This window comes from Amblyomma maculatum, chromosome 6, assembly GCF_055883805.1.
Source record: "Amblyomma maculatum isolate TAMU_Amacu chromosome 6, ASM5588380v1, whole genome shotgun sequence".
Lineage (NCBI taxonomy): Eukaryota > Metazoa > Arthropoda > Arachnida > Ixodida > Ixodidae > Amblyomma > Amblyomma maculatum.
Genome location: NC_139349.1, coordinates 179,539,651 through 179,561,177, shown reverse-complemented (window position 1 = coordinate 179,561,177; position 21,527 = coordinate 179,539,651). Strand labels below are relative to the sequence as shown.

General features: G+C 51.8%; 1 protein-coding gene across 1 annotated transcript in view; it reads left to right on the top strand.

Annotated features, from left to right (window-relative positions):
* Positions 1-10,240: 10,240 nt before the first annotated feature.
* Positions 10,241-21,527, top strand: part of LOC146187488 (putative defense protein 1) — a 99,878-nt gene continuing 88,591 nt past the window's right edge. The window contains exon 1 of the mRNA XM_084608219.1: positions 10,241-10,567. Within this exon, the coding sequence (XP_084464345.1) occupies positions 10,241-10,567 (327 nt within the window). The remainder of the gene's footprint in view (positions 10,568-21,527) is intronic.

Below are 21,527 nucleotides of genomic sequence, written 5' to 3'. Positions count from 1 at the left end.
AAAAGCACTCCAGATGAGCGTACGCGACTTTGAACAACACTTAATGGGTTTCTCTGGGCTCGTTCACGGTAATTTTACAAACCTTCATTACATTTAGGCGACACACACACACAAACAAACCTATATATATAATATATAAAATGTATATTGCTACGATTGGATTGGATTTCATGCATTGGATTTCCAGCAATCGATCGGGATGATCGCTCGGTGGCCCCGTGTAATGCTACGAAAATGACGAAGCAGGTAGTGCCGCTGGGCGGAGCGCTCGCGCCAGGCCCGCTGACCATTAAAGCATATTTCATGGTCATGTCATCACGTCGTTCAGTTTCTGTTGTGTCGCCGTGTTCCATCGCGTGTCATGTCACCAGATAACAATATATTGCCGCTAAGCGCTCAAGTCTTTATGCGTTCTTTTTTACCCCGACGACCTCCGCCGCTGCATGGTTATACACGAAAAGCACTACACACACAAGAGGAGTCGTATAACCAACTAGCCCGCTCGCGAGTACTACTGAGCGTTCGTTTTGTTTGACAGCCGCAGGCATGCGGCCTTTTCACTGTGATTCCGGCATGCGCATCAACTGTGTATTTAGTTTGTTCATGCTCATTGTCACGAGACGCAGCTTTATCAGTTTCTTGTCGCGAGAGATGCGCTGCGATGTGTCTCGAAGATTGCAGCCACTAAAGTATGCTTCAGCATCGTCCTAGTGTATGCTAGTGACCGGTTGTGGCTTTATCTAGATGTTTCCTGGCTGCCTTTAAATTGAGCGTTTGTCGATGTAACGACATTCGGAATTCGGCGATACTCGAGCGCGTTTCCTGCAATTGCTGCCGCCGCCGAGTTGTTCAATTATTTTGAGGGTGCAAGTAAGCCCAACAAAGAGTTCATTCCTGTGAAGATCAAGCCTCCGCATTTTCCGTCAAAGACGTTTGTCACCCCTACGTGACAGTATATCCTCCAGATGGCATCGCCTAGGGAAGACAGCGGAACACTGAGCTCTGAAATCTACCGCGTTTTTACAACCCTGGGATCTAAATCGCCGAACTGATGCTATGGACAAGTGTCCAGGCTCATACTGACTCCTCCTGCGTTGACTCATGCGCCTAATGTCACCGCAAAAGTACCGACCATCTGTAGGTTCTGATCATGCCCTGGACTCGCTAAGGCTTGCCACGGACCTTCATTCTATTACACTGGCATCGGCGCGGTTGCCAACGTTAGTTGCCACCGATGAATATCCTGCAAAAGCGCGTGTCCACGCTGCCGATGAGTGCACTGTTGTCTCCGACGCAGCCGAGACACGCGCTCATGCGTCCGAAGAACCATGTGGCTGGAAAAAGGGCAAACGTTACTGGTTCGCTTTGTCAGTTTAGGCAGATGCTACCCTTAAAAATTTAACTGTAGCGTTATAATTTATTATTTCCCTCTCACAGTAATTATTGTAGCCTTATCTGGACTGACACAACCCAAGGTGAAAGGGGGGTTTTACTGTGTTTTAACAGGGGGAATACCCTTTCTAATCTGCACGACGAACCGTACAAGAACACAGCCAGTCTAGGCACGCACAAACAAGCTCGAGCAGCGCAGCAGCACTTTGTCGTATTCATCCTTGTCTTCGTGATATCATCACATAGTTCACTGCAATTTCCCCCGGAGCGAAGAAGAGCCACCCTGGCGACATATGGCGAGGGCAAGAGGAGCGGATCGTAGCACGTTTGAGGCGGCCCACGTGCAAAGTTTCGCGGCAGCGATCACGCACGTGCGAAGAGGGAGTGAGTGGTTCCACGATATAATTCACAGGGGAGTTTTGGCGGACGATGCGGTAGGTGCCATGGTACTCGGTTAGAAATTTTGATCACAATCCCGGTGGGGTGTCAGAAACCCAGATCCAAACAAGAGATCCTGCAGGAAAAACGTGTGGCGTTTGATCTTTGTCGTGGTGATGCTTTTGGCGGCCTTGAGAGGAAGAAAGGGCTAAATTCAGTGGTTGATTGCGTGGCGGTATTACATGCGTACGTCACGAAAGGAAGAACAGCGTCCCAGATGGTCTGGTAAGCGCCAACTTACATTGTGAGCATATTTCCGAGAGTACGATTGAAGCACTCAGTCAGCCCATTAGTTTGAGGGTGGTAAGCTGTGGTGGTCCGATGTATGATACGACATTCGGCCAGCAGAGCTTCAACGACGTTGGAAAGGAAGACGCGGCCTCGGTCACTCAGCAGCTCTCGCGGCGCGCCGTGGCGAACAACAAAATGATGTAGCAAGAACAGAGCAACTTCACGGGGAGTAGCGGCGGGTAAGGCGGCGGTCTCGGCATACCGGGTGAGGTGGTCGATGCCGACGATAATCTACCGGTTCCCGGATACCGTGCAGGGAAGTGGCCGTAAAGGTTAACGCCAACGCGATCAAAAGGACGGGCCGGGCATGGAAGTGGTTGTAAGGGCAGAAGCACGAGGTGTGGATGACTTCCGGCGTTGACAGGCGATGCAGGAGCGGACGTATTTGCGAATATAACCGTACATGCCGCTCTATTAAAAGCGTTGAGAAATTGTTTGAAACATTTTGACCACGCCAGGATGGGCAAACTGAGGGTCGGCACGGAAAGAGGCGCTAATTTCATATCGTAAATGGCGGGGAATGACGAGAAGCCATCGTCGACCATCGGGCATACAGTTACGGCGGTAACGGAGTCTGTCTCGTATTGCGAATTGTGGTGCTTGACGGCGTGAAGTCCGAGAAGGCGTAGCATTGAGAGAAGTGGACACGATGTCGATAAGAGAAGCAGCCCACGGGTCTTTTCGCTACTCTGCAGGCATATCAGTAATGGTTAGAGATGAGAGGACGGGACGAGCCGCCGAGGAGCAAGCAGCGTCGCTAGATAGGGGAGAACGAGACAGAGCGTTGGCATCTATGTGTTCACGGCCAGAGCGATATCTAACGCCAATGTCAAATTCCTGAAGGCAGAGAGCTCATTGTGCGAAGCGGCCGGACGGGTCTTTAAGAGAGGACAGCCAACAGCGGACAGCCGGACAGAGGACAGCCACGCGGCCGTCACCGACCGCGTGGTGGTCGGTGATGACGTCAAACTGGCGACCGTACAGGTAGGGTCTGAATTTTGTTAGTGAATAAACAATGGCCAAACACTCCTTTTCCGTAACTGAGTAGTTGCATTCAGCTTTGGAGAGGACGCGACTCGCGTACGCGACGACGCATGCTTGAAAACCGTTTTTCTGTTGAGCCAAGACCGCTCCGAGGCCAACGTCACTCGTATCAGTAAGGCGAGTGGCGTTGGCTATGACTCCACAGCATAGTGGCGAAGAATTGATGGAAAAGACAACAATGTCGACCAGGTAGCAGAGGCAGATATGCCACTTAAAATTCCGCAAGATGTTATCCATCATCCTCTCGAATGTGGCAGGCGCGTTGCACAAACCGAAGGGCATTACATTCGAATCATAGAGGCCATCCGGGGTCACCAATACGGTCTTCTCTCTGTCACAGGCGGCCATTGACACATGCCAGTAACCGGAACGCAAATCCATAGCACGAAAAGTACTCGGCACCTTGAAGGCAATCAAGAGCGTCGTCTATACGCGGAGGGGGGTAATTGTCCTTGTGAGTTATTTTATTCAGGCGCCGGTAATCGACACAAAAGCGAATTGAGCCAGCTTTCTTCTTTACGAGCACCACTGGTGAAGACCAGGGGCTTTGAGACGGACGGATTACACCACGTTGTAGCATGTCCTCAACTTGTTCACTGATGATGCGACACTCTGCCGCTGACACATGACAGGGTCGCTGTCGAAAAGGCGAGTAAGATCCGGTCTGAATGTGATGCGCGACTGTAGAAGTGCGGCCTAGAGGTGTGTGGGCGGTGTCGAATGCGGAGCGAAACGTCTGTAAAAGGGCCACCAGCTCGGTATATGGAAGGAATAGCGTCATCGATGGAGGTTCGGAAAAGGTCGCCTGGCAACGGATCAGACGTCGGGTCGGACTGCAGTTTCGCGATGTAGTTACTACGGTAGGTCTCCGAGGCGTCAAGATCGGGTAGAAGGTGGCTGGTTGAATAGAACAGGGAAATTCACCACGTAGAAGAGTAAGCGGGCGCGAAGAAGGATTGTAGATGAGTAGTTGGGTGAAGCAACCGTGAACATGAAGAACAGCAGACAGCATCGGAAGGTGCTTGCGGTGGATGAAGGATGCAGACGGCGTAAATAAAACAGTAACAGTTGACACGGCGGGATACGAAAGAGGTACCAGGGCGCAAGCCTCTGGTGCTACGTCGACGTCTTCAGCGATGGGTAGCTTTTGAGGACACACTGAACTGTAATTGTCGGATAGTGCGTCGCAGGAGTGCAGACAATTCCACTTTAGCTCGGACGCATTCGATCACGGCATTATTTTTGGACAAGAAATCCCATCCGAGAACCACGTCGTGGAAACAAGACGACAAAACTATGAACTCGACACTCTACAAAACCCCTTCAATGACGACACGCACTGTACATGCTGCTAAAGGTGCGATCTTCTCTTCACTAGCAGTGTGGAGCGAATAACCGTGAAATGACATAGTAACTTTTTGTAATCGTCGGCAGAGTCGCTCATAAATCACTGACACTGCAGCACCCGTATCGACCAGCGCATATACGAACAGTCTATCGATAGAGATCACTATAATGTTCGCGCGCAAAATATGAGGCATTCAGCTTTTCGAGGAGCAGGCAGTTCTTGCCTCCGGAACTGCGGAGTCTAGTTTCCCTTGTCAGCAGGTGGTGGTCGCCAGCGCATTGGTGACAGTAACCTGGACCTGACCTGATTCCTGGCTAGTTGTGGATTTGGTGTAGGGATTGTTTGTTGGGTGAACGCGCATTGTACATCTACTCCTACCGGTATTTTTGCAGTTGAGGTGAGGCAGCGGAGTAGCAACTGTGGCTGTAAGTTGGCCATGAAGAGGTGTCCCTGCGAGCATTAATCTGCCATGATAGCGTTCGGTGCCAGTGAAGCAATCTGGTGACTTCTGCGCACGATTTGCTGTGTTGCGTGAAGCTGCTCTGCGTTTAGGCGGTATTTCGACGCCGGTCTGACATGGGTAGCGTCCTGGTGCGGTCTGGTGCGTCCTGTATCCTCCACTCGTGCTTTTGATTTGTCGTGATAAGTTCCGATGATTGTCGTCCACTCTGTTCGCTTGTAGTTATTTCCCCGGAGTGTAGTTCCGTCTACTTCATGTACGTTCTTCATCGTACGCTTTCGCTGTTTCGCGTAGTTAGGCCTCGTGCTAGAGCGGCCTCTACGGCGCGTCGGTATTCTCAAGATAAGCCGGATTCGCTGCGCACTAGAGTAACAAAACTTGGTGAGTGGCTTGCACCCACCTTCCCGTAGCTGTAATTCAATAACGGTGACTCTGGGCGTAGAATTCCGAAAGCAGCTACACCGGTTTCGTGGGGTTGATGTAGAACTCATCCCCCAGCGCTTCTGCAGCACTCTCTTCCCTCCTTGCAACTTGTGCAGAGAACGACGAACGACGCTTGCACAATGCGCCGCTGCGAGTTGCCCAAACATCCACTGCCTGTTTGCGAGCTAACATTTTGACTCTGCTGTCTAGAGCGAGTGAGGAACTGGTTAATTCGAATAATATGCAGGGTACAAACAGTCAGGTGTACCTTTCAGTGGTGAAAAAAGTAGTTCGAAGGTAAAAGGGCGTCTGTAGCAAAACTAAATGTTTCCCAAGCATCGCCTGTTTAATGCGTCACGTCCGCGGTGACGATCGTGTCCGTCCGTAACGCTTATTTTGATGACGTCATCTGTGGTGTAGTTTGTCGTACCTTGGAATAAATGGTGACGTAATCAGTGGTGTAGTATGTCGTACCCTGGAATAAATGATAACGCAATCAGGGGTGTAGTATGTCGTTACTTCAAGTTAAATAAATGGTGAGATCGTCAGTGGTAGATTATATCGTACAGTGAAATTAATTATGACGTTTTTAAGGGTGTAATGTCTCAGGTAGCCCAAAGTGGGCTATGAATGGGGGCCCTTGGCGGGTCCGATGTAGGCAATGCAGGACAGCCCCGGTGGGCTCAATGTGGGTGCTGCAAGAAGAGCCGACGTAGGCCTGAAGGGGGCTGTCGACAATGCCGGGATGGGTCCCACTAGCGACCGATGCAGGCAGCCCTTCCGGGGCTGCCCACATTTTTCCCGCATTGCAAGAAGGGCACATCCCGCCAACTGCCCATGATGGTCCTACTTTGGTCAGATTCAGGTAGCCGCTCAGGATAAATATTTTGTTTTTATTTCGGTTGGCCCCTCAGATAATGGCACAGTACCGATGCGGGTTCTATAGCGCAAGCCGCACTTGGGCTTGCCTACATTATTCTCATAGGGGTCCGACGCAGGAAATTGATGGCGAGCCCTTGTTCAAGTATTCCCAATCATTATTTATGCACATAAGTAATTATTGTATGCATGTCTGCCCTTCCTAAACAGCCACAATATTAAATTTTACAATACTTCATAGCATTAATCTAGCCTAAACGACTTCGTGTACATCTTGTTCAGGCTATGGAGATGTGTGTTCTGAACAATATTATTACGCTTGGTATTGCAGGCTATCCACAGCAACCACATTAGGAGCAACAGTTAGCAATCAGTATGTTTTAGTATATTTAGCGCATTCGCATGAGCACGAGAACAAAAGCCGCGCAATATTTCCAATCGACTCAAAATGACAACAACTGTTATACAAATCATCTATAATAGTAATTTAGTGCAACATCTAATACAAATAAAGGCTGGAACGAATGATTACAAAATTGAACGCGCGCTTTCTAGCCCCATTGCGGCCGATGTGGGACCTACCGCGGTTTTATGTGGGCAATCCCAATTAGGCTGGGTGTTGCACCTAAAGCCCACTTGCTGTGGCACGTGCCTTCATATTCCCCACAACGGACCGATTTTGGTATCATGAGGGTCTTCCCGCCTTCCAGCCCCACAACGGCCCATGTGGAATATAAAACATTTTTGTGCGGGCAGCCCCAATTGGGCTGGGTGTTGTTTTTGAACCTAGAGCACACCTACGGTTGCACGTGTCTTCAAATTTCCCACAAGGGGCCAATTTTGGTACCATGCGGGCACGCCCGCCTTCCAGCCCCATTACAGCCTACGCAGGACCTAAAGCAGTTTAGCTATAAGGGTGCTTCATTTGGGCTTCAGGAGGGCTTGCCCAAATTGAGTGCTTATTCATATTTCACCTGCCCTCAAGTAATCTACAAGGGGCCGATTGGGGCAGCATGTGTTGTAGTAGTAATTATTTCACAGGAAGGGAAAGGGGCAGTATCTGTCACACTTGCTCTGTGGATACCTGAACCGCGCCGTAAGGGAAGGGAGGAAGGTGGGAATGAAAGTGGAAAGACAGAAAGGGGAGCCGTAGTGAAGGGCTACGGAGTATTTTTTACCACCTGGGGATCTTTAACGTGCACTGACATCGCACAGCACACGGACGCCACTTCGTTTCGCCTCCATCGAAACGCAGGAGCCGTGGTCGGGTTCGAACCCAGGAACTCCGGCACAGTAGTCGGGCGTCTTACCACTGCACCACCCCGGCGGGGCAAGACAGCATGTGGGCATGTCCGTTTTTTTGCTGCCCGTTTTTGTTTGCCCCACTACGGCCGGTCTAGGTCCCACAAATATTTTATGTGGGCGGCCTGATTTCTGATGTATGAGGGCTTTCCCATAAAGAGCCCACATTTAGGTTGGATTGCTCTCAAATATCCGACAAGGGACGTTTGTGATCTGGATGTAGGAATGTGCTCTGCATTAGCCCGAGCAACGCCGCTATGGGGCCCATGCAGTGGCGTCATAGCCGGATGTGACCCTGTAGTGATGTCAATGATGTCACATTCATTTTTGCTTTCACAACTGGTGATCGTCGCCAGGCGATTCCCGCATATGCGGGGATTCCTGACTCAACGCTCGTGCGGAATGGACGTGCGTTGTCATATTGTATGGCAAGCTCATATTGTATGACGCTCGAGTGGTAAAAGTTTTTGTGGACTATTTCTTAATTCATTTGAAACTAAATTCCCGTGACAGCGTCGATTCAGCGGCATTTCACATGTTATCCGCGTTTAACGAGACTTCCGCAGACAGGATTTTCACCCATGAGGTACCACTTGACGACCCAATCAGATTTTTAGATTTGCTTTTTGGGGCTCCGCAGACACTTTGAGTGTTCTAAACCGCGCGCGCGTCTTTCTATTTGTATTTTGTTTGCACCGGCAGAGCTAGTGCGCATGAGCAAGCAGATAATCTTGGGGGGCGTGATGTTAGCGGCGACAGACGACGGTAGATAAACGCGCCAGAAGCGAGGCGCGGGGCCTTCTTTTGCTCCGGCGGAGAGGCCGGCGTGGGGCAGCCGGCGAGCGTCATGGGCCAGCAGGATGTGCACAGAGGACTGAAAGAAGATCGCCGACGCGAACATGGAAGCAGTGCCTGCAGGAACAGTCTAGGCGTATTTCTGCGAGTTTCTGTCCCGCGAGAAGCAATCTTTCTTGTGCCGCCGTTAGCGCTTTGGCCCTATTGCTCGTTTTATTCGCTCCGCAGTGTGTTTTGTTTCGCCGCGGTAAGGACCTGACATTCTTCCCGCTTGTCGTTGGTGTTCTATTGTCGTGCGCATGTACAGCCTGTGCTCAGCGCAGTAGCGCCTTATGTTTCTTTGTTTTGCTTTTTTTGTTTATCGGGAATAAACCGGTGTTTTTAAGAGGCTGGATTTGTCACTCGTCGGGCAAGACCATGGCTAGCGAACCCGTTTTTTTGAAGGCAAGGCCTTCATCTGGCGCCCAACGTGATTTTCGCTCGAGCTTTGGTTTGCCCCGCGAGTGTCGCAACTTAAGTGAGAACATTCCATGTTTTCATGCGTAGCTATGGCGGATAATCTCAACTCACCTGGCGCAAGCGCCCAGTTGAAAGCTGAATTTCCACCTCCCACCCATGCCGGTTCTATGCATGAGCAATTAGGAGAACAGAAAATCGACCGTCGGATTTTCAAAGCGGAATTATTTGCCTACTGTCCCAGCTACTTGCATCAAAGGCACAATTCAGAGAAGTGATTGGAAGTGAGCCAGTTTTGTTAACGCCCACTCCCTTGTATCGCGATAACCATCTGCAGCTAAATTTGCACGTGCCGAGGTTTGAAGGATACCCCGACAAGAAATCTGTTTACGGTTTTCTTCATGAACGCGATTACTATCAGGTGGCAATGGCAATTTTGGACAGTGGTCTGGTCACACGTGTGATTTCTGTAGCTTTAGTAGGTTCTTCAGTAACCTGCAGGCGTAGACAGCGGCCATTAAAAAAACAGGACTTTGTACAGCGTTTCCGAGATGAGGTTTCGCCACCTGACTACGTCATCCGCATTAAGGATGAGCTTTGTGCCAGAACGCAAGGCGAACACGAGGGTTCGCTCAAGTTTTTGCGCAGTTTTCAAGGGCTGCATGAGCGGTGGACCATGCCATACATCGGTGCCATCCGAGGTAGCAGCCACACCTCCGGCGCCGCCAGTTCATGGACTTCGACGACATGGCCAGGAAGGCCTCCCGCATCGAGGCATCTTTTCTGGCGGAGCTCGACTACAAGCCACCTCCCCCAGCGGAGACCTGCCTCGAGCCCGTCCTGTGCATGGCTCGCATCATTGGCAGCCCACCGCGTGATGACCCCCAGCTGCTCTATGGGGGCAGGCGACTTCCACGTGGTCGCAATCCCTGGAGCGCCTCCTCCTGAACCGAGCAGACTGCAGGGGGTGGCAGGCCATACAGGGCCTCTTCCTGTACTGAGCCGACTGCACGGGCTGGCAGGCCGGACTCCTGAGCCGACATCAGGGGGTGGCAGGCCAGACCGGGCCTCCTCCGCTGACTGATCGACTGCAGGAGGTTGCAGGCCGGACCGGGCCTCCTCCAGTGACTGGCCGACTGCAGGGGGTGGCAGGCCGTACCGGGCCTCCTCCAGTGACTGGCCGACTGCAGGGGGTGGCATGCCGGACCGGGCCTCCTCCAGTGACTGGCCGACTGCAGGGTGTGGCAGGTCGGACCGGGCTTCCTCCGGTGACTGGCCGAGAGTAAGGGGTGGCAGGCCGGACCGGACCACCTCCGGTGACTGGCCGAGAGCAAGGGGTGGCAGGCCTGACCGGGCCTCCTCCGGTGACTGGCCGAGAGCAAGGGGTGGCAGGCCGGATCGGGCATCCTTCGATGACGGGCCGAGTGCAAGGGGTGGCAGGTCGGACCGGGCCTCCACCGGTGACGGGCCGAGTGCAAGGGGTGACAGGCCGGACCGGGCCTCCTCTGGTTGCCGCCGGCTACAATGCGGGCGTACGAACGTGGCCAGCACGGAGCCTGGTGTTTTGGTCGTCTCATCACCCGGCAGCCAGGGTACGGGGCTGCTGCAGACGTGAGCCTAAGCGATGTAAGAGACGTGGAGAGAAGCCGTCTCCTCTGGCTCAGACAGCCCCGGCCCCAGAGGTAATTGACGGGGCCTTAGAGCATGAAACATGGTCCCAAGACATCAAGGACCAAACGGTAAGCGATTTGCCGTCCACGTTCCGCCTCCGAGATGCCCGCCCTGATAATGCACCGTTGGTAACTGTGAAAATAGCGATGATAGAAGTTCCTGCTCTCCTGGACTCAGGTTCCACTGTTTCTGTTTCGGGCGATAAGGTGAAGCGAGCATGCGATTCAAGACATTTGCAGTGACGAGGAGTGACTACAAAGCTTCGGATGGTGTCGCCACAGATAGCTTCAGCAACCTCTGCAGCACGTCTAACAGTTACCGTGAATGGTCGCAAAATAAAACAGCGCTTTCTGCATCTTCGCGGTCTCTCTTGTCCGGTAATTTTGGGCTGTGACTTCATCTCGATGGCAGGAATCATTCTCGACCTACTTTCAGGCAATTACCGATACGGCATTAATGCAGAACCACTGAAGTTCATTACACAGATAACAGAGCGTCACTCAAACCTTCTGGTCGCAGATCCCCCCTCAGTCGGAGTAGCAGAAAGTGGTGTTCTCACTGTCCTCCAGTCTTTCACAGGGTCACAAACGGAAATAACCAGAATCCAGGCGACGCTTGAGCCCTTCGCTACCATGTTCACGGAGGCTCCTTTAAAAGCTAACGTACTGACGCACAGGATTGATACCGGCAGCTCACGCCCGATCCGTTTCAACCCCAGGCCATTGAGCGTCCACAAGCGAGGACTCCTGGATTCCGCTCTGTATGAAATGGTGGCTACCGGTGCAGTAAGACCCTCAAAGAGCCCTTGGGCTTTTCCCGTTGTTCTTGCGCCTAATAAAGACGGCAGAGCACGCTTATGTGTCGACTATCGGCGGCTGAACGCTGTAACAGTCAGAGATTCGTACCCTTTTCCGTCAGGTGACTCTGTTATGTATACGCTTGGATCAGCAAATTTCTTCACTACTCTAGACTGTAGCAGGGGTTTTCTGCAGATACCGATTCACCAGGGTGACATCGAAAAAACTGCATTCACTTGCCATCGGGGATTATTCGAGTTTGTTCGACTGCCGTTCGGTTTATGCAATTCATCTGCTACCTTTCAGCACGTGATGGATATAGTGCTCGGAGACGCGAATTCAACTATGCAATGGCATACATGGGCGACACCGTGGTGATTTCAGAAAGCCTAGATGAGTACTGATTCATTTAACCACTGTTTCCCAACGTGTGTAGGCCGCAGAAAACACCATTAACCCCCGCAAAGTGCAATTGGTTTCACACCGAATAAACCTGCTTGGTTTCATTGTTGAACAGGGCACAGTCCGGTCTGGCGAGGAGAAACTGCAGGCCGTATTGCAGCTGCCATCACCAACAAACGTTAAGACTCTGCAGCGATTCTTGGGCATGGTCGGTTTCTACCGCCACCTCATTCTAAACTGTGCGGACCTGGCTAGACCCCTTCATCAGCTTCTCCGGAAAGGTGCCCGTTGGTCCTGGACAGACACGGAGCAGGAATCGTTTCGGGCGTTGCCAACAGCTATCGCCGAGATTGCTCCTCTGCGGCTCCCGGACATAAACCGGTCCTTTACAGTGCAGACTGATGCGAGTGAGTATGGAATAAGCGCTGTTTTGCTTCAGGATCACGAAGGGAAGATTTGCCCCTTGACATTTGCAAGTCGCACCGCCGTATTCACAAACACGCCTTCACTCGAACTTCTACTCCAAGCGGACCTCGAGGCCTGTTTTTCGTTTCACAAAGCAATCTCCACTCGAATCGCTCCTCCAGTGGTGGAGAAAACTTGAGTTTTCTCGAGAATCTCGAGTCTGCGATGACGCTACCTTGGCCGCTCCTCGACCGCCACTCCGCTTGTAAACATGGCCGACATCACATCGCTCGCTCGCTGTGTGGAATTCGTTCTACCGGTATACCAAAAGTTTCACTAAAGAAGATACGACAAGGATGCACCGAACCTTTCTCTAAAGCATCAGCTGAGAGTGACAGTGACCCGGGACTTCTGGCACGCTATCGTTTTACGAATGTGGTCATGGCTAGTCTCCGGCCGTCCCTGCCGCTCACGCCGAACATGGATAACCGTGATCAGCCACCGACGTCTGTGTTGTTTGATCGTCGCATCGTCGCATTGAGCGTATGTGGCGCGGGCACAAGTCGTCACTGGATAAATGGATAGCCTTTTCGGAGCCCACCGAGTGCAGAGTTGAGGCGCGATTTGGCCAAATGGTGAGCTCGCCCGCGTCTGGAGTCGAGCTGCGGCGGCGCACTTTCCGTGGCTCGCCCCGCGCGCTTCCACAGACGGCTCCGGACTTGTGGGGGAACAGCGTGTTGTATCCAGTAAGCTGGCGAGCACCGGAGGCGCGGTGGGACTGTGCGGACATAAATGGCTTGCCCGTCGCCCGAGGGTACGTAGTACGTCTGCGGACGCGCGGTCGGCGCGGCGCTGTCGAGGGAGCGCGTTGGTGTGCTCCTCCTACGGAGGGATATTCGCGGCCGACGAAGAGCATGGCTTTTCAAGCACGTTATCAATTAGGGCTCCCTACTTGTCTGGAAACCGCACGCGGCATTTTCTTCTGGAGGGTCAAATTCAGCGTGCATGAGCTGCAATGCGCTGCGAAGCAGCACGCATGTTTAGCTGGCCTCCGAGCAGACCAGAGCCATGCTCGTAGGAGTTCGCGGCTTGTCCTTTTTTTCCTGCAATGTATTTTGACGCCCGGCAATAAAAAAAAGCCTGGCAAAAAAAAAGTCGGTCAAGCCTGTCAATAAAAAAAAAAGGTCTGTCAAAGCCTGGCAATAAAAAAAGGCAACGCGGCAAAGGCCGAGCGTAGATCTCACACAAAACAATAAACCGAAGTATTCACACCATTTCTCGAAGCTTACGTCATCAGCAGCGACTGTTTCCAGATGCGAAAACATTTTCAGCAATTTTTCACAGCCGCCCTTTTCATCCAGCCCACAAAACAAGTTACACTATGCTGTTAACGTCGAGGTCGGTTGCGAAAGTTGTTTAGAAGACTTGACATAAAAAACTGAGTATGTTGCACAGTTCAGCACGCAGTTTTCGAGCCAAAAGTTCATCTTAATCTCGTTCCCATATGCCACTTGCGCTGCTCCGATTGGAGGAGGTATTCTCGAGGAGAACTTGTCGGAGGAAACGCTGAGGGGCGTTCATGAATCCGAATCGGCCCTGGAGTGGAGTAGCGGCTGTATTCTCCGCTCCAACGAGTGAAGGTGGAGCGTCGAGTCGAGGCGCGTTTGTGAATACGCTCCGCACTCTCTCATCGCCGGAACAAAACCACACGGTAACAGAGAAAGAGAGCTTGGCAATTGTATTTGCGCTAAAAAAGTTTGACATGTATTTCGATGTGGCTGAGTTTACAATTCAGACCGATCATCAGGCACTGTCTTGGTTGTCAAAGCTGCAAAACCGAGCCGGCCGTCTAGCCCGCTGGGCGCTCGCTCTTCAGAAATATAATTACAGGCTTGAGTACAAGAAAGGCACCTTCAACAAGGCAGCCGACGCCCCGTCCCTAGCTCCGTTACCTGCAGATGGCGAGCAAGCACCGCAAGTCCTGGTGATCGCAGAAGCCGCTGCTGCCTGGGGAATGCTGGTTTCCCGTCAACAGCTGCTCGATGCTCAGCTAAGAGATCCTCAGTGCATCCAAATGCGAAAGCGCCCGGACAGCACCAACCCTGCAGGAAGCACAGCGCCTACCGGCAGTCATGACTGCTACCTGAAAGCAGAGGATGGACTTCTCCTGAGATATATACCCACTGCCGACACAGATGGTGGTGAGTCCCCATTTCGTGTTGTCGTACCAAGGAGCCTCCGCAAGCTCTTTTTAGAGTATTTTCACGACACACGCCTTGCAGGCCACAGCGATGGCAACAGAACATATGAAAAGTTGGGTCGTATCGTGACTTGGCCCCGCATAAGAATTGATGAGGTGGTATACGTCCGTACTTGTCTTACATGCCAGACAGTGAAGGCAAGGGGAGGTAAACCACCGGGCTTCTTGCAACCTGTGGAGAGCCGTTCCCCGTGGAAAATTGTTGCCTGCGGCGTAATGGACCCTTATCCTAGATCTGTGAAAAGAATGTGCTACTTGCTAGTGGTCCCTGATCCTTTTTCTAAATGGGTTGAATTATACCCGCTGCATAAACCGGACTCAAAGGTAGTCTGGGATAAACTCCTAGACGCATTCACTCTGTTCGGCTTTCCGGCGCAGCTAATCACTGATAATGCGACGTATTTTTCGGGCAGGATATTTGCTGACACCTGCAAAGCTCTTGGTGTGCAGCACAAAAAGACTACGCCCTACCATCCTCAGGGCAACATCACAGAGCGGGTCAACAGAAACCTGAAAACCATGCTCGTGGCTCTCACGGAGCGTCACAAAGACTGGGATGTGCGAGTGCAGGAGATGGCTTTCGCCACAAGAAGCACAGTAAACCAGTCGACTGGTTTTACGCCGGCAGCTATTCTTCTTGGCCGTGAGCTGCGATTTCCCATTGGACAACCCATGACTCTGATTTGCAGGCTCCCAGTTATTCCAGGTGCACCCAGGATTTCTCCAGTCGTCTCGCTTGAACTCTAAAGGAGGCCAGGGAGAACTTGGACCTCGCCCGCCTGGAGCACTGTGGCCGGTACAACAAGGGCAGGCGTCCTTTGCAGTTCGACGTTGGGGATAAAGTTCTCCGCCGCTCGCACCCGCTAAGTGATGCCGCAAAAGGATTTGCCGCCTCTCTCGCTCCTCGGTGGACTGGTCCTTTTGTAGTAAGAAAGAGTCTTTCGCGGCTCGCTTACATGCTTCGTCATGTGCAGGGTGGCCGGGAGACCGGACCAGTCAACATCGCCGACCTGAGAAAGTACTACGAGTGGCCAGAAAGTACGTAAAGGCACCCGGGTCTACCAGATGTGGACCATCGTCTGATGAATGCCACCAATCCAGCGGATGCCTTCAAGCGGGCAGGTCGTCAGCCGCCCCAGCATTGTTTTTGTACTCCTCCCAGTGCCCTTCTTTGTTTCGTTCTTCGACATCTCTAGAGGTGTCCCGTCTTGAGAGGGGGGGGGGGGAGTGTGGGGCTCCGCAGCCCCTTTAAGTGTTTTAAACCGCACGCGCGTCTTTCTATTAGTATTGTGTTTGCACGGGCAGCGCGAGTGCGCATGAGCAAGCAGATAATCTTGGGAGGCGTGCTGTTAGCGGCAACAGATGACGGTAGATAGCGCGTCGGACGCAAGGCGCGGGGCCTTTTTTTGGCCTGGCGGAGAGGCCGGTGCGGGGCAGCCGGCGAGCGTCATGGGCCAGCAGGGTGTGCACAGACGACTGAAAGAAGATCGCCGATGCGAAGATGGAAGCAGTGCCTGCAGGAACAGCCTAGGCGTATTCGTGTGAGTTGCTGTCCCGCGAGGAGCAATGTTTCTTGTGCCGCCATTAGCGGTTTGGCCCTATTGCTCGTTTAATTCCCTCCGCAGTGTGTTTTGTTTTGCCGCGGTAAGGTCCTGACATTCTTCCCGCTTTCCATTTGTGTTCTATTGTCGCGCGCATGTACAGCCTGTTCTCAGCGCAGTAGCGCTTTATATTTATTGGTTTTGATTTTTTGTTTATCCGGAGTTAAGCGGTGTTTTTAAGAGACTGTATTTGTCACTCGTCGGGCGAGACCATGGCTCGCGAACCCGTTTTTGTGAAGGCAAGGCCTTCAGCTTCTAACCTTTTTTGACCAGAACCACGTTTGCAGGAATTACCCTGCTCGCACTAAGAAAAGCCTGCTACCCTACACCTCGTCGCATTCCAAACTTGTGAAGAGGGGCATCGCCAAACATTGCCTTGGTACTGCCTTAAGCAAATCATGTCTCCACAGTCTGCAGAAAAGTTTTTTAGAGCAGCTCACTCGCTTGCAGTTATCAGGCTACCATGAATAGGACTTGGTTTCTCTTGCTGAGACATTCTCAAGCAAGCTAAAGGTAAAGCACCATCCTCAGATAGGATAGGATAGGAAATACGTTAGTTTCTCTAGGAAGGTCTTGCGATGGTAACAGAAGAGGTCCATCTTCCGTCTTCTCACAGGGTCGGTGCCCCTATTCCAGGGCTCCGCTGAGCTTCGCTGCTCGCTGGGCGCGCTGAATCAGACCCAGTTGGCAATCCAAATCACCGCTGGAGTCAACATACGCAAAGTAAAGGAATGAAAATTGCGGTAATACCATACTTGCAAATGTTTCATATAATGTTAAGAATGCTGCCACGAAATACGGCGTTCAGGTTTCCTTTTCCACGCCCTGATAATTATCACCTCTTTGTTTCCGTATCGCTACAAGCAAGAGCACAAAAAAGAAATACAACGTCAGACACCAAATCGTGTTCACCAAATGTACACCCGATGTGCTAAGGCCTACATAGGCCAATCTGGCCAGTGCATTATTGAGCGTCTAAGACAACACCAAAATTAGCTTCAACTAGACAATACAGCTAATCTGCCTAAACAGTGCAACCGCTGTGAAGACTGCACTCTCCTATTTCAGTTCAGTTTAGTCGTTCAGTCGTGTCCGACTCTTCGTGACCCTATGGACCATGTCACGCCACGCTTTCCGGTCTCTCACTATCTCCCTAACATCACATAACTTCATCTGCAGTGCCTCGAGGATGCCATCTAACCAACGCGTTCGCTGCCTACCCCTTCTCCGGCGACCCTCAACCTTTCCCAACATCAAATCTTTCTGCAGCGACTCCTCTCTTCTCATCAGATGACCAAAGTAGCTGAGCTTTAACTTTAAAATTTGACCCTCCAATGAGCAGTCAGGGTTTATGGTCGACAATATCGACTGATTTGATCTTCTGGCAGTCCAAGGAACTCTCAAGAGTCTTCGCCAGCACCACAATTCAAACGCCTCAATTCTTCGGCTGTCAGCCTTTTTCACAGTCCAATTCTCGCATCCATACATCACAACTGGAAAGACCATAGCACGAGTTATACGGATCTTGGCTGGCAGACTAATGTCTCTGCTCGCACTCTCCTCTTTAATGATCTGAAAATCATTGGCCGCGGAAAAATGCAGCTATAACGAGAAATCCTTGAGGCCTACAAGATCAAAAATCCAGGCACTGAATACGTCAGCGACTCTTTTGTTATCTTCAAAACAAGAGCATCGCTTCATGAACGGGACTTTGTTTATCATCTCCTGCACAATCATCTTTTGTGTTTATTGTATTGCTGGCACTGCGGCTGCTTACGTGCCGGTGCGCGTGGTTCTGCTTTTGGCAATTCACTAGTAAAAATCAGTTGTGTTTCCAGCTTCGTGCTGTGTACTTATAATTGTGAACGCGTCGTTTCCACTGGTTTATCCTTCGTTCAATGGACTCCGTCGAATACGGTCGCTCGATTGCTAGTTACGCACAGTGTACTCATATTTCTACTGGAATCAAAAGTGACGACGTGTGACCTTGAGGCCATCAATGTACCATACAATTATTGGTGATTTATTCGAGACACTTGACAACCTCAGTATCAAGCTAAAAATTAGAGCGACGATTTCTTGGGTGCCTGCACACGCAGGCATTGAAGGCAACGAGTCGGCCTACAGCGAGGCGCGGGTCGCAGCACGCAAAATATCAACCGCGCTGAACGCCGAACTCACTTTCCACCATGGCGGGTACCAAAACCTTCCCGTGGGAACCCTGGACCTTCAAAGCAATCGCGAGGAAGCGACGGCGCAAGGCCCTTGAGCACCTCCGCAAGAGAGAATGCGCTAAGGAACAGGAGCGCCGCATTCCCTCTATGCCGGAGGAGTTATCGGGGCCACGCAGACATTATGCCGCCGCCTCGCAACTAACACTTCGTTAACCCCGTCATTGAGACAAAAATTATTTCCCAACGACCGCCACGAAGGAATGTGCCGTCACTGCCGAAGTCCAGCGACCACTGCCCATATAATATGGGACTGTCAAGATTATTCTTACATTTGAATCAGGGCTCTCGCCGATATTCGAACTGCCTTTCGCCCGGCCAGCTGCATCTACTGGGTCCTTCGGCTGTCTCTCGACAACGCGGCGGTCGCTACACTCTGGGCAAGGCTTGGGGAGTTTGTTGGCTTAGGCCTCAAAGGCAAGCTTTAAGCCAAATGTCACAAGCATTTAAAGCAGTACCCTCCTCGGCCGCCGTGACTGTGGTGGGGTCAGATGCCCGCACAGATGCCAGCAAGAAAAGTGCTTGACATGACTGTCAGTAAACGTCTTTCAATCAATCAACAGCAATTAATGAACGATCGAAGAGGTCCCTGAGATTTCAAGGTGAGCCTGCAATTTATACGTTTGCCAGTCAACGAGGGTAGCCAAGCCTAAAGTCGCGAAGAGGACGTATACACCGCCAGCGGAGGCGAGAGCCCCGCTCGGAGATAATTGTAACCACCATGGAGATTGTGGACGGTATGGACATCAATCCGAAGGACCTAATGATCCCAGGCCAGTGTTTCCAAGCCATGAAGAACAAGAAAGCGGTCCCGTTAGTAGGCGGTTGGAAATAGAGCCATCTTAATTGGCGCCGTCTTGAAAGGCAAAGAGCGGCGGAGAAGCGCGCCGGGAGGAAAATGGCGGCGTTGTTGGTGGAGCGGCAATATAACCGGATTCCACGCGGCGCCGAGAAGAATATTATGAGACCGAAGGGAGGCCTCGGACGCCTACTGAATTACGGAGAGACGTATTTAGCAGACGTGATTATGACGGCGGCTGGAGTCAGCAACGACGCAGTAAAAGAAGACGTGACTTCCATAAACATGAAGCAACACTCTATCCCCGCCGCGAGTACGAGCGAGAAATGGAGAGACAAGTAAGCAGCAGTGAAGCTTCTGAAGTTTGAAGGAGGAGAAATAGACGTGAAGACACGTCGCCCCACCAGAAGGCTGCGGAAACGGCAGTAGAGCACAAGGTTGCCCTATTTTGGTTAGGAATGGAGAATATGAGAAGATTGAACCCCTCGGGTCCTGGGAGTTAGAAGATTAGGATGCGAGTCAACATCGATACTAATGCTTTTTGAAGATAATGATGTGCAACGGAAGGTGCGTCACTCAACCACGGCAATGAGATGCGTACTGTACTGTAGGAAGTACGAAGTCTCCTACGCAAGCGGCCGACTAGGGCGCCGTGCGGACGTATGCCCGGGCCCAGCCAACATGAAATGTCGATGCTGCGACATGGAACGCCCGCCGAAAAACAACGGATGCGAGAAAAAATATCAAGCAAGCGGAAAAGAACACCCGTTAGAAGACAAAAAAGCAGAGAGATCTACAGAATCCCGTACGAAGAGACGCTCTGAAACCGAACACTCGGGAGACAACAGCAGCTAGAACTTCAATTGAAACACACCGGGGGAGCGAGTACAGGAGGCCCGAGGAAAGGTGTAGGAACCTGTTCCGCACCAGAAATGACTCATTTCCAAGACTGGGAGAGGAGGCGCGAACCGAGTGACGGGAGTGGCGTGGCCGCTCGAGCTCTCGTACCAGTGGGCGTTCAGGCTCCCGAAGCTAAAGAAGGTGAGGTCAGGGCTCTCTTTCGCAAGGCGATCAAAGCGGCAGGAACGAACTCCTTGATAATAGTGAGAGACTAACGCTAGACACCAAGATTGCGGTTACGTGATGCACGGCCCTAAAGGCAGGCAACTCTGGGAGAATACACACAAACTAGAACTGACCCTACACACAGACACGGTGCGTCCGACTAGAGAGGCACATAGCCTGTGCGCAAATATCTCCCCAGACCTAATATTCTCAATAAACGGGACAACACTAAAATTGTATACTTGGGATACTTGGTTGGGATACTTGCAAAGAGAAGCTCCGCGAACTCTTTGGAAAGCCCCTTGATCGAGAACTTACAGTACAGCGAACCCTCGCGACCAGTCTCCAGACAACTACTGAGTCATACGTGGCATACATCCAGGACGTTCTCGCCCTTTGCCGCAAAGTAGATCACAACATTTCGGAGTCCGCCAAAGTTGCTCATATCGTGAAGAGTATCGCAGACGATGCATTCAACGTGCTTGTGCACAAAAATTGCAACACAGTTGGTGCCATCATCAAAGAATGCCGCCGTTTTGAAGACGCCAAAAGTCGTCGCATAGATCACTCATTTGCCCGCCTTCGAAATACTGCTGTGTCTTCTTCATATCAAGATTTGCCGTCCCAACACTAGCCAACTTCGACTGAAAATGTAACCCATATCGTCCGCCGTGAACTAGAGGCCATAGCTCCCGCTACCTAGCCGTCAAATTTGGCCGACGGCCACCATCCGGATGTTCCCCTAATTAAGGCCGTTGTCCGCCAAGAGCTCACCACCTTGGGACTCAACTCCGTTGCTGCCGTCAGCCCGCCCACTGTTGCCGACGTTCACTCAGTGTGTCCTGGTCGACCTCCTTATCACACCCACGTTCGCACAGTTTATCCTGGCCGACTTGCTTATAACCCTGACGTTCGCAGCCTTTATTCTGTCCGGCCTGCCTATGTTGCCCAGCGTCGACGCAATCCTGACGAATGGCGCACATCTGATAACCGACCTATTTATTTTACTTGTTCCTGCGTCGGCCATATCGCCCGTTATTGCCAAAATCGTTGGTTCCAGCCACAAAGGTCCCGCTTGCCACCCTCCTCTATCTACGATGACCACTGCCCATTCCCACCTCGTCACGACACTTCAAGCACAGCCGCTGATACCGAGTCCTCACGCCTCAACTGATCACCCTCCCCCCACCGCCGTCAGTCCCGTTCGCCCCAACGCCATCGCTTTTCATCTCCCAGTCCATAAGGCCGCTCTCCGACGAAAAACTGGGCGCTGCAGCGTCTAGAGGTGATGCTGCAGTAGGGACCACGATCTCAAATACTCTTCTAGCTCTTCGTGCACCCCGTAATTTGCTCACCGTGCTCGTGGATGGCGCAGCCGTTCAAGCCCTCATTGATACTGGTGCGCAAGTTTCAGTCATGAACCCAGAACTCCGTTCTCGCTTGCGGAAAGTGCTGACCTCTGCCCCTA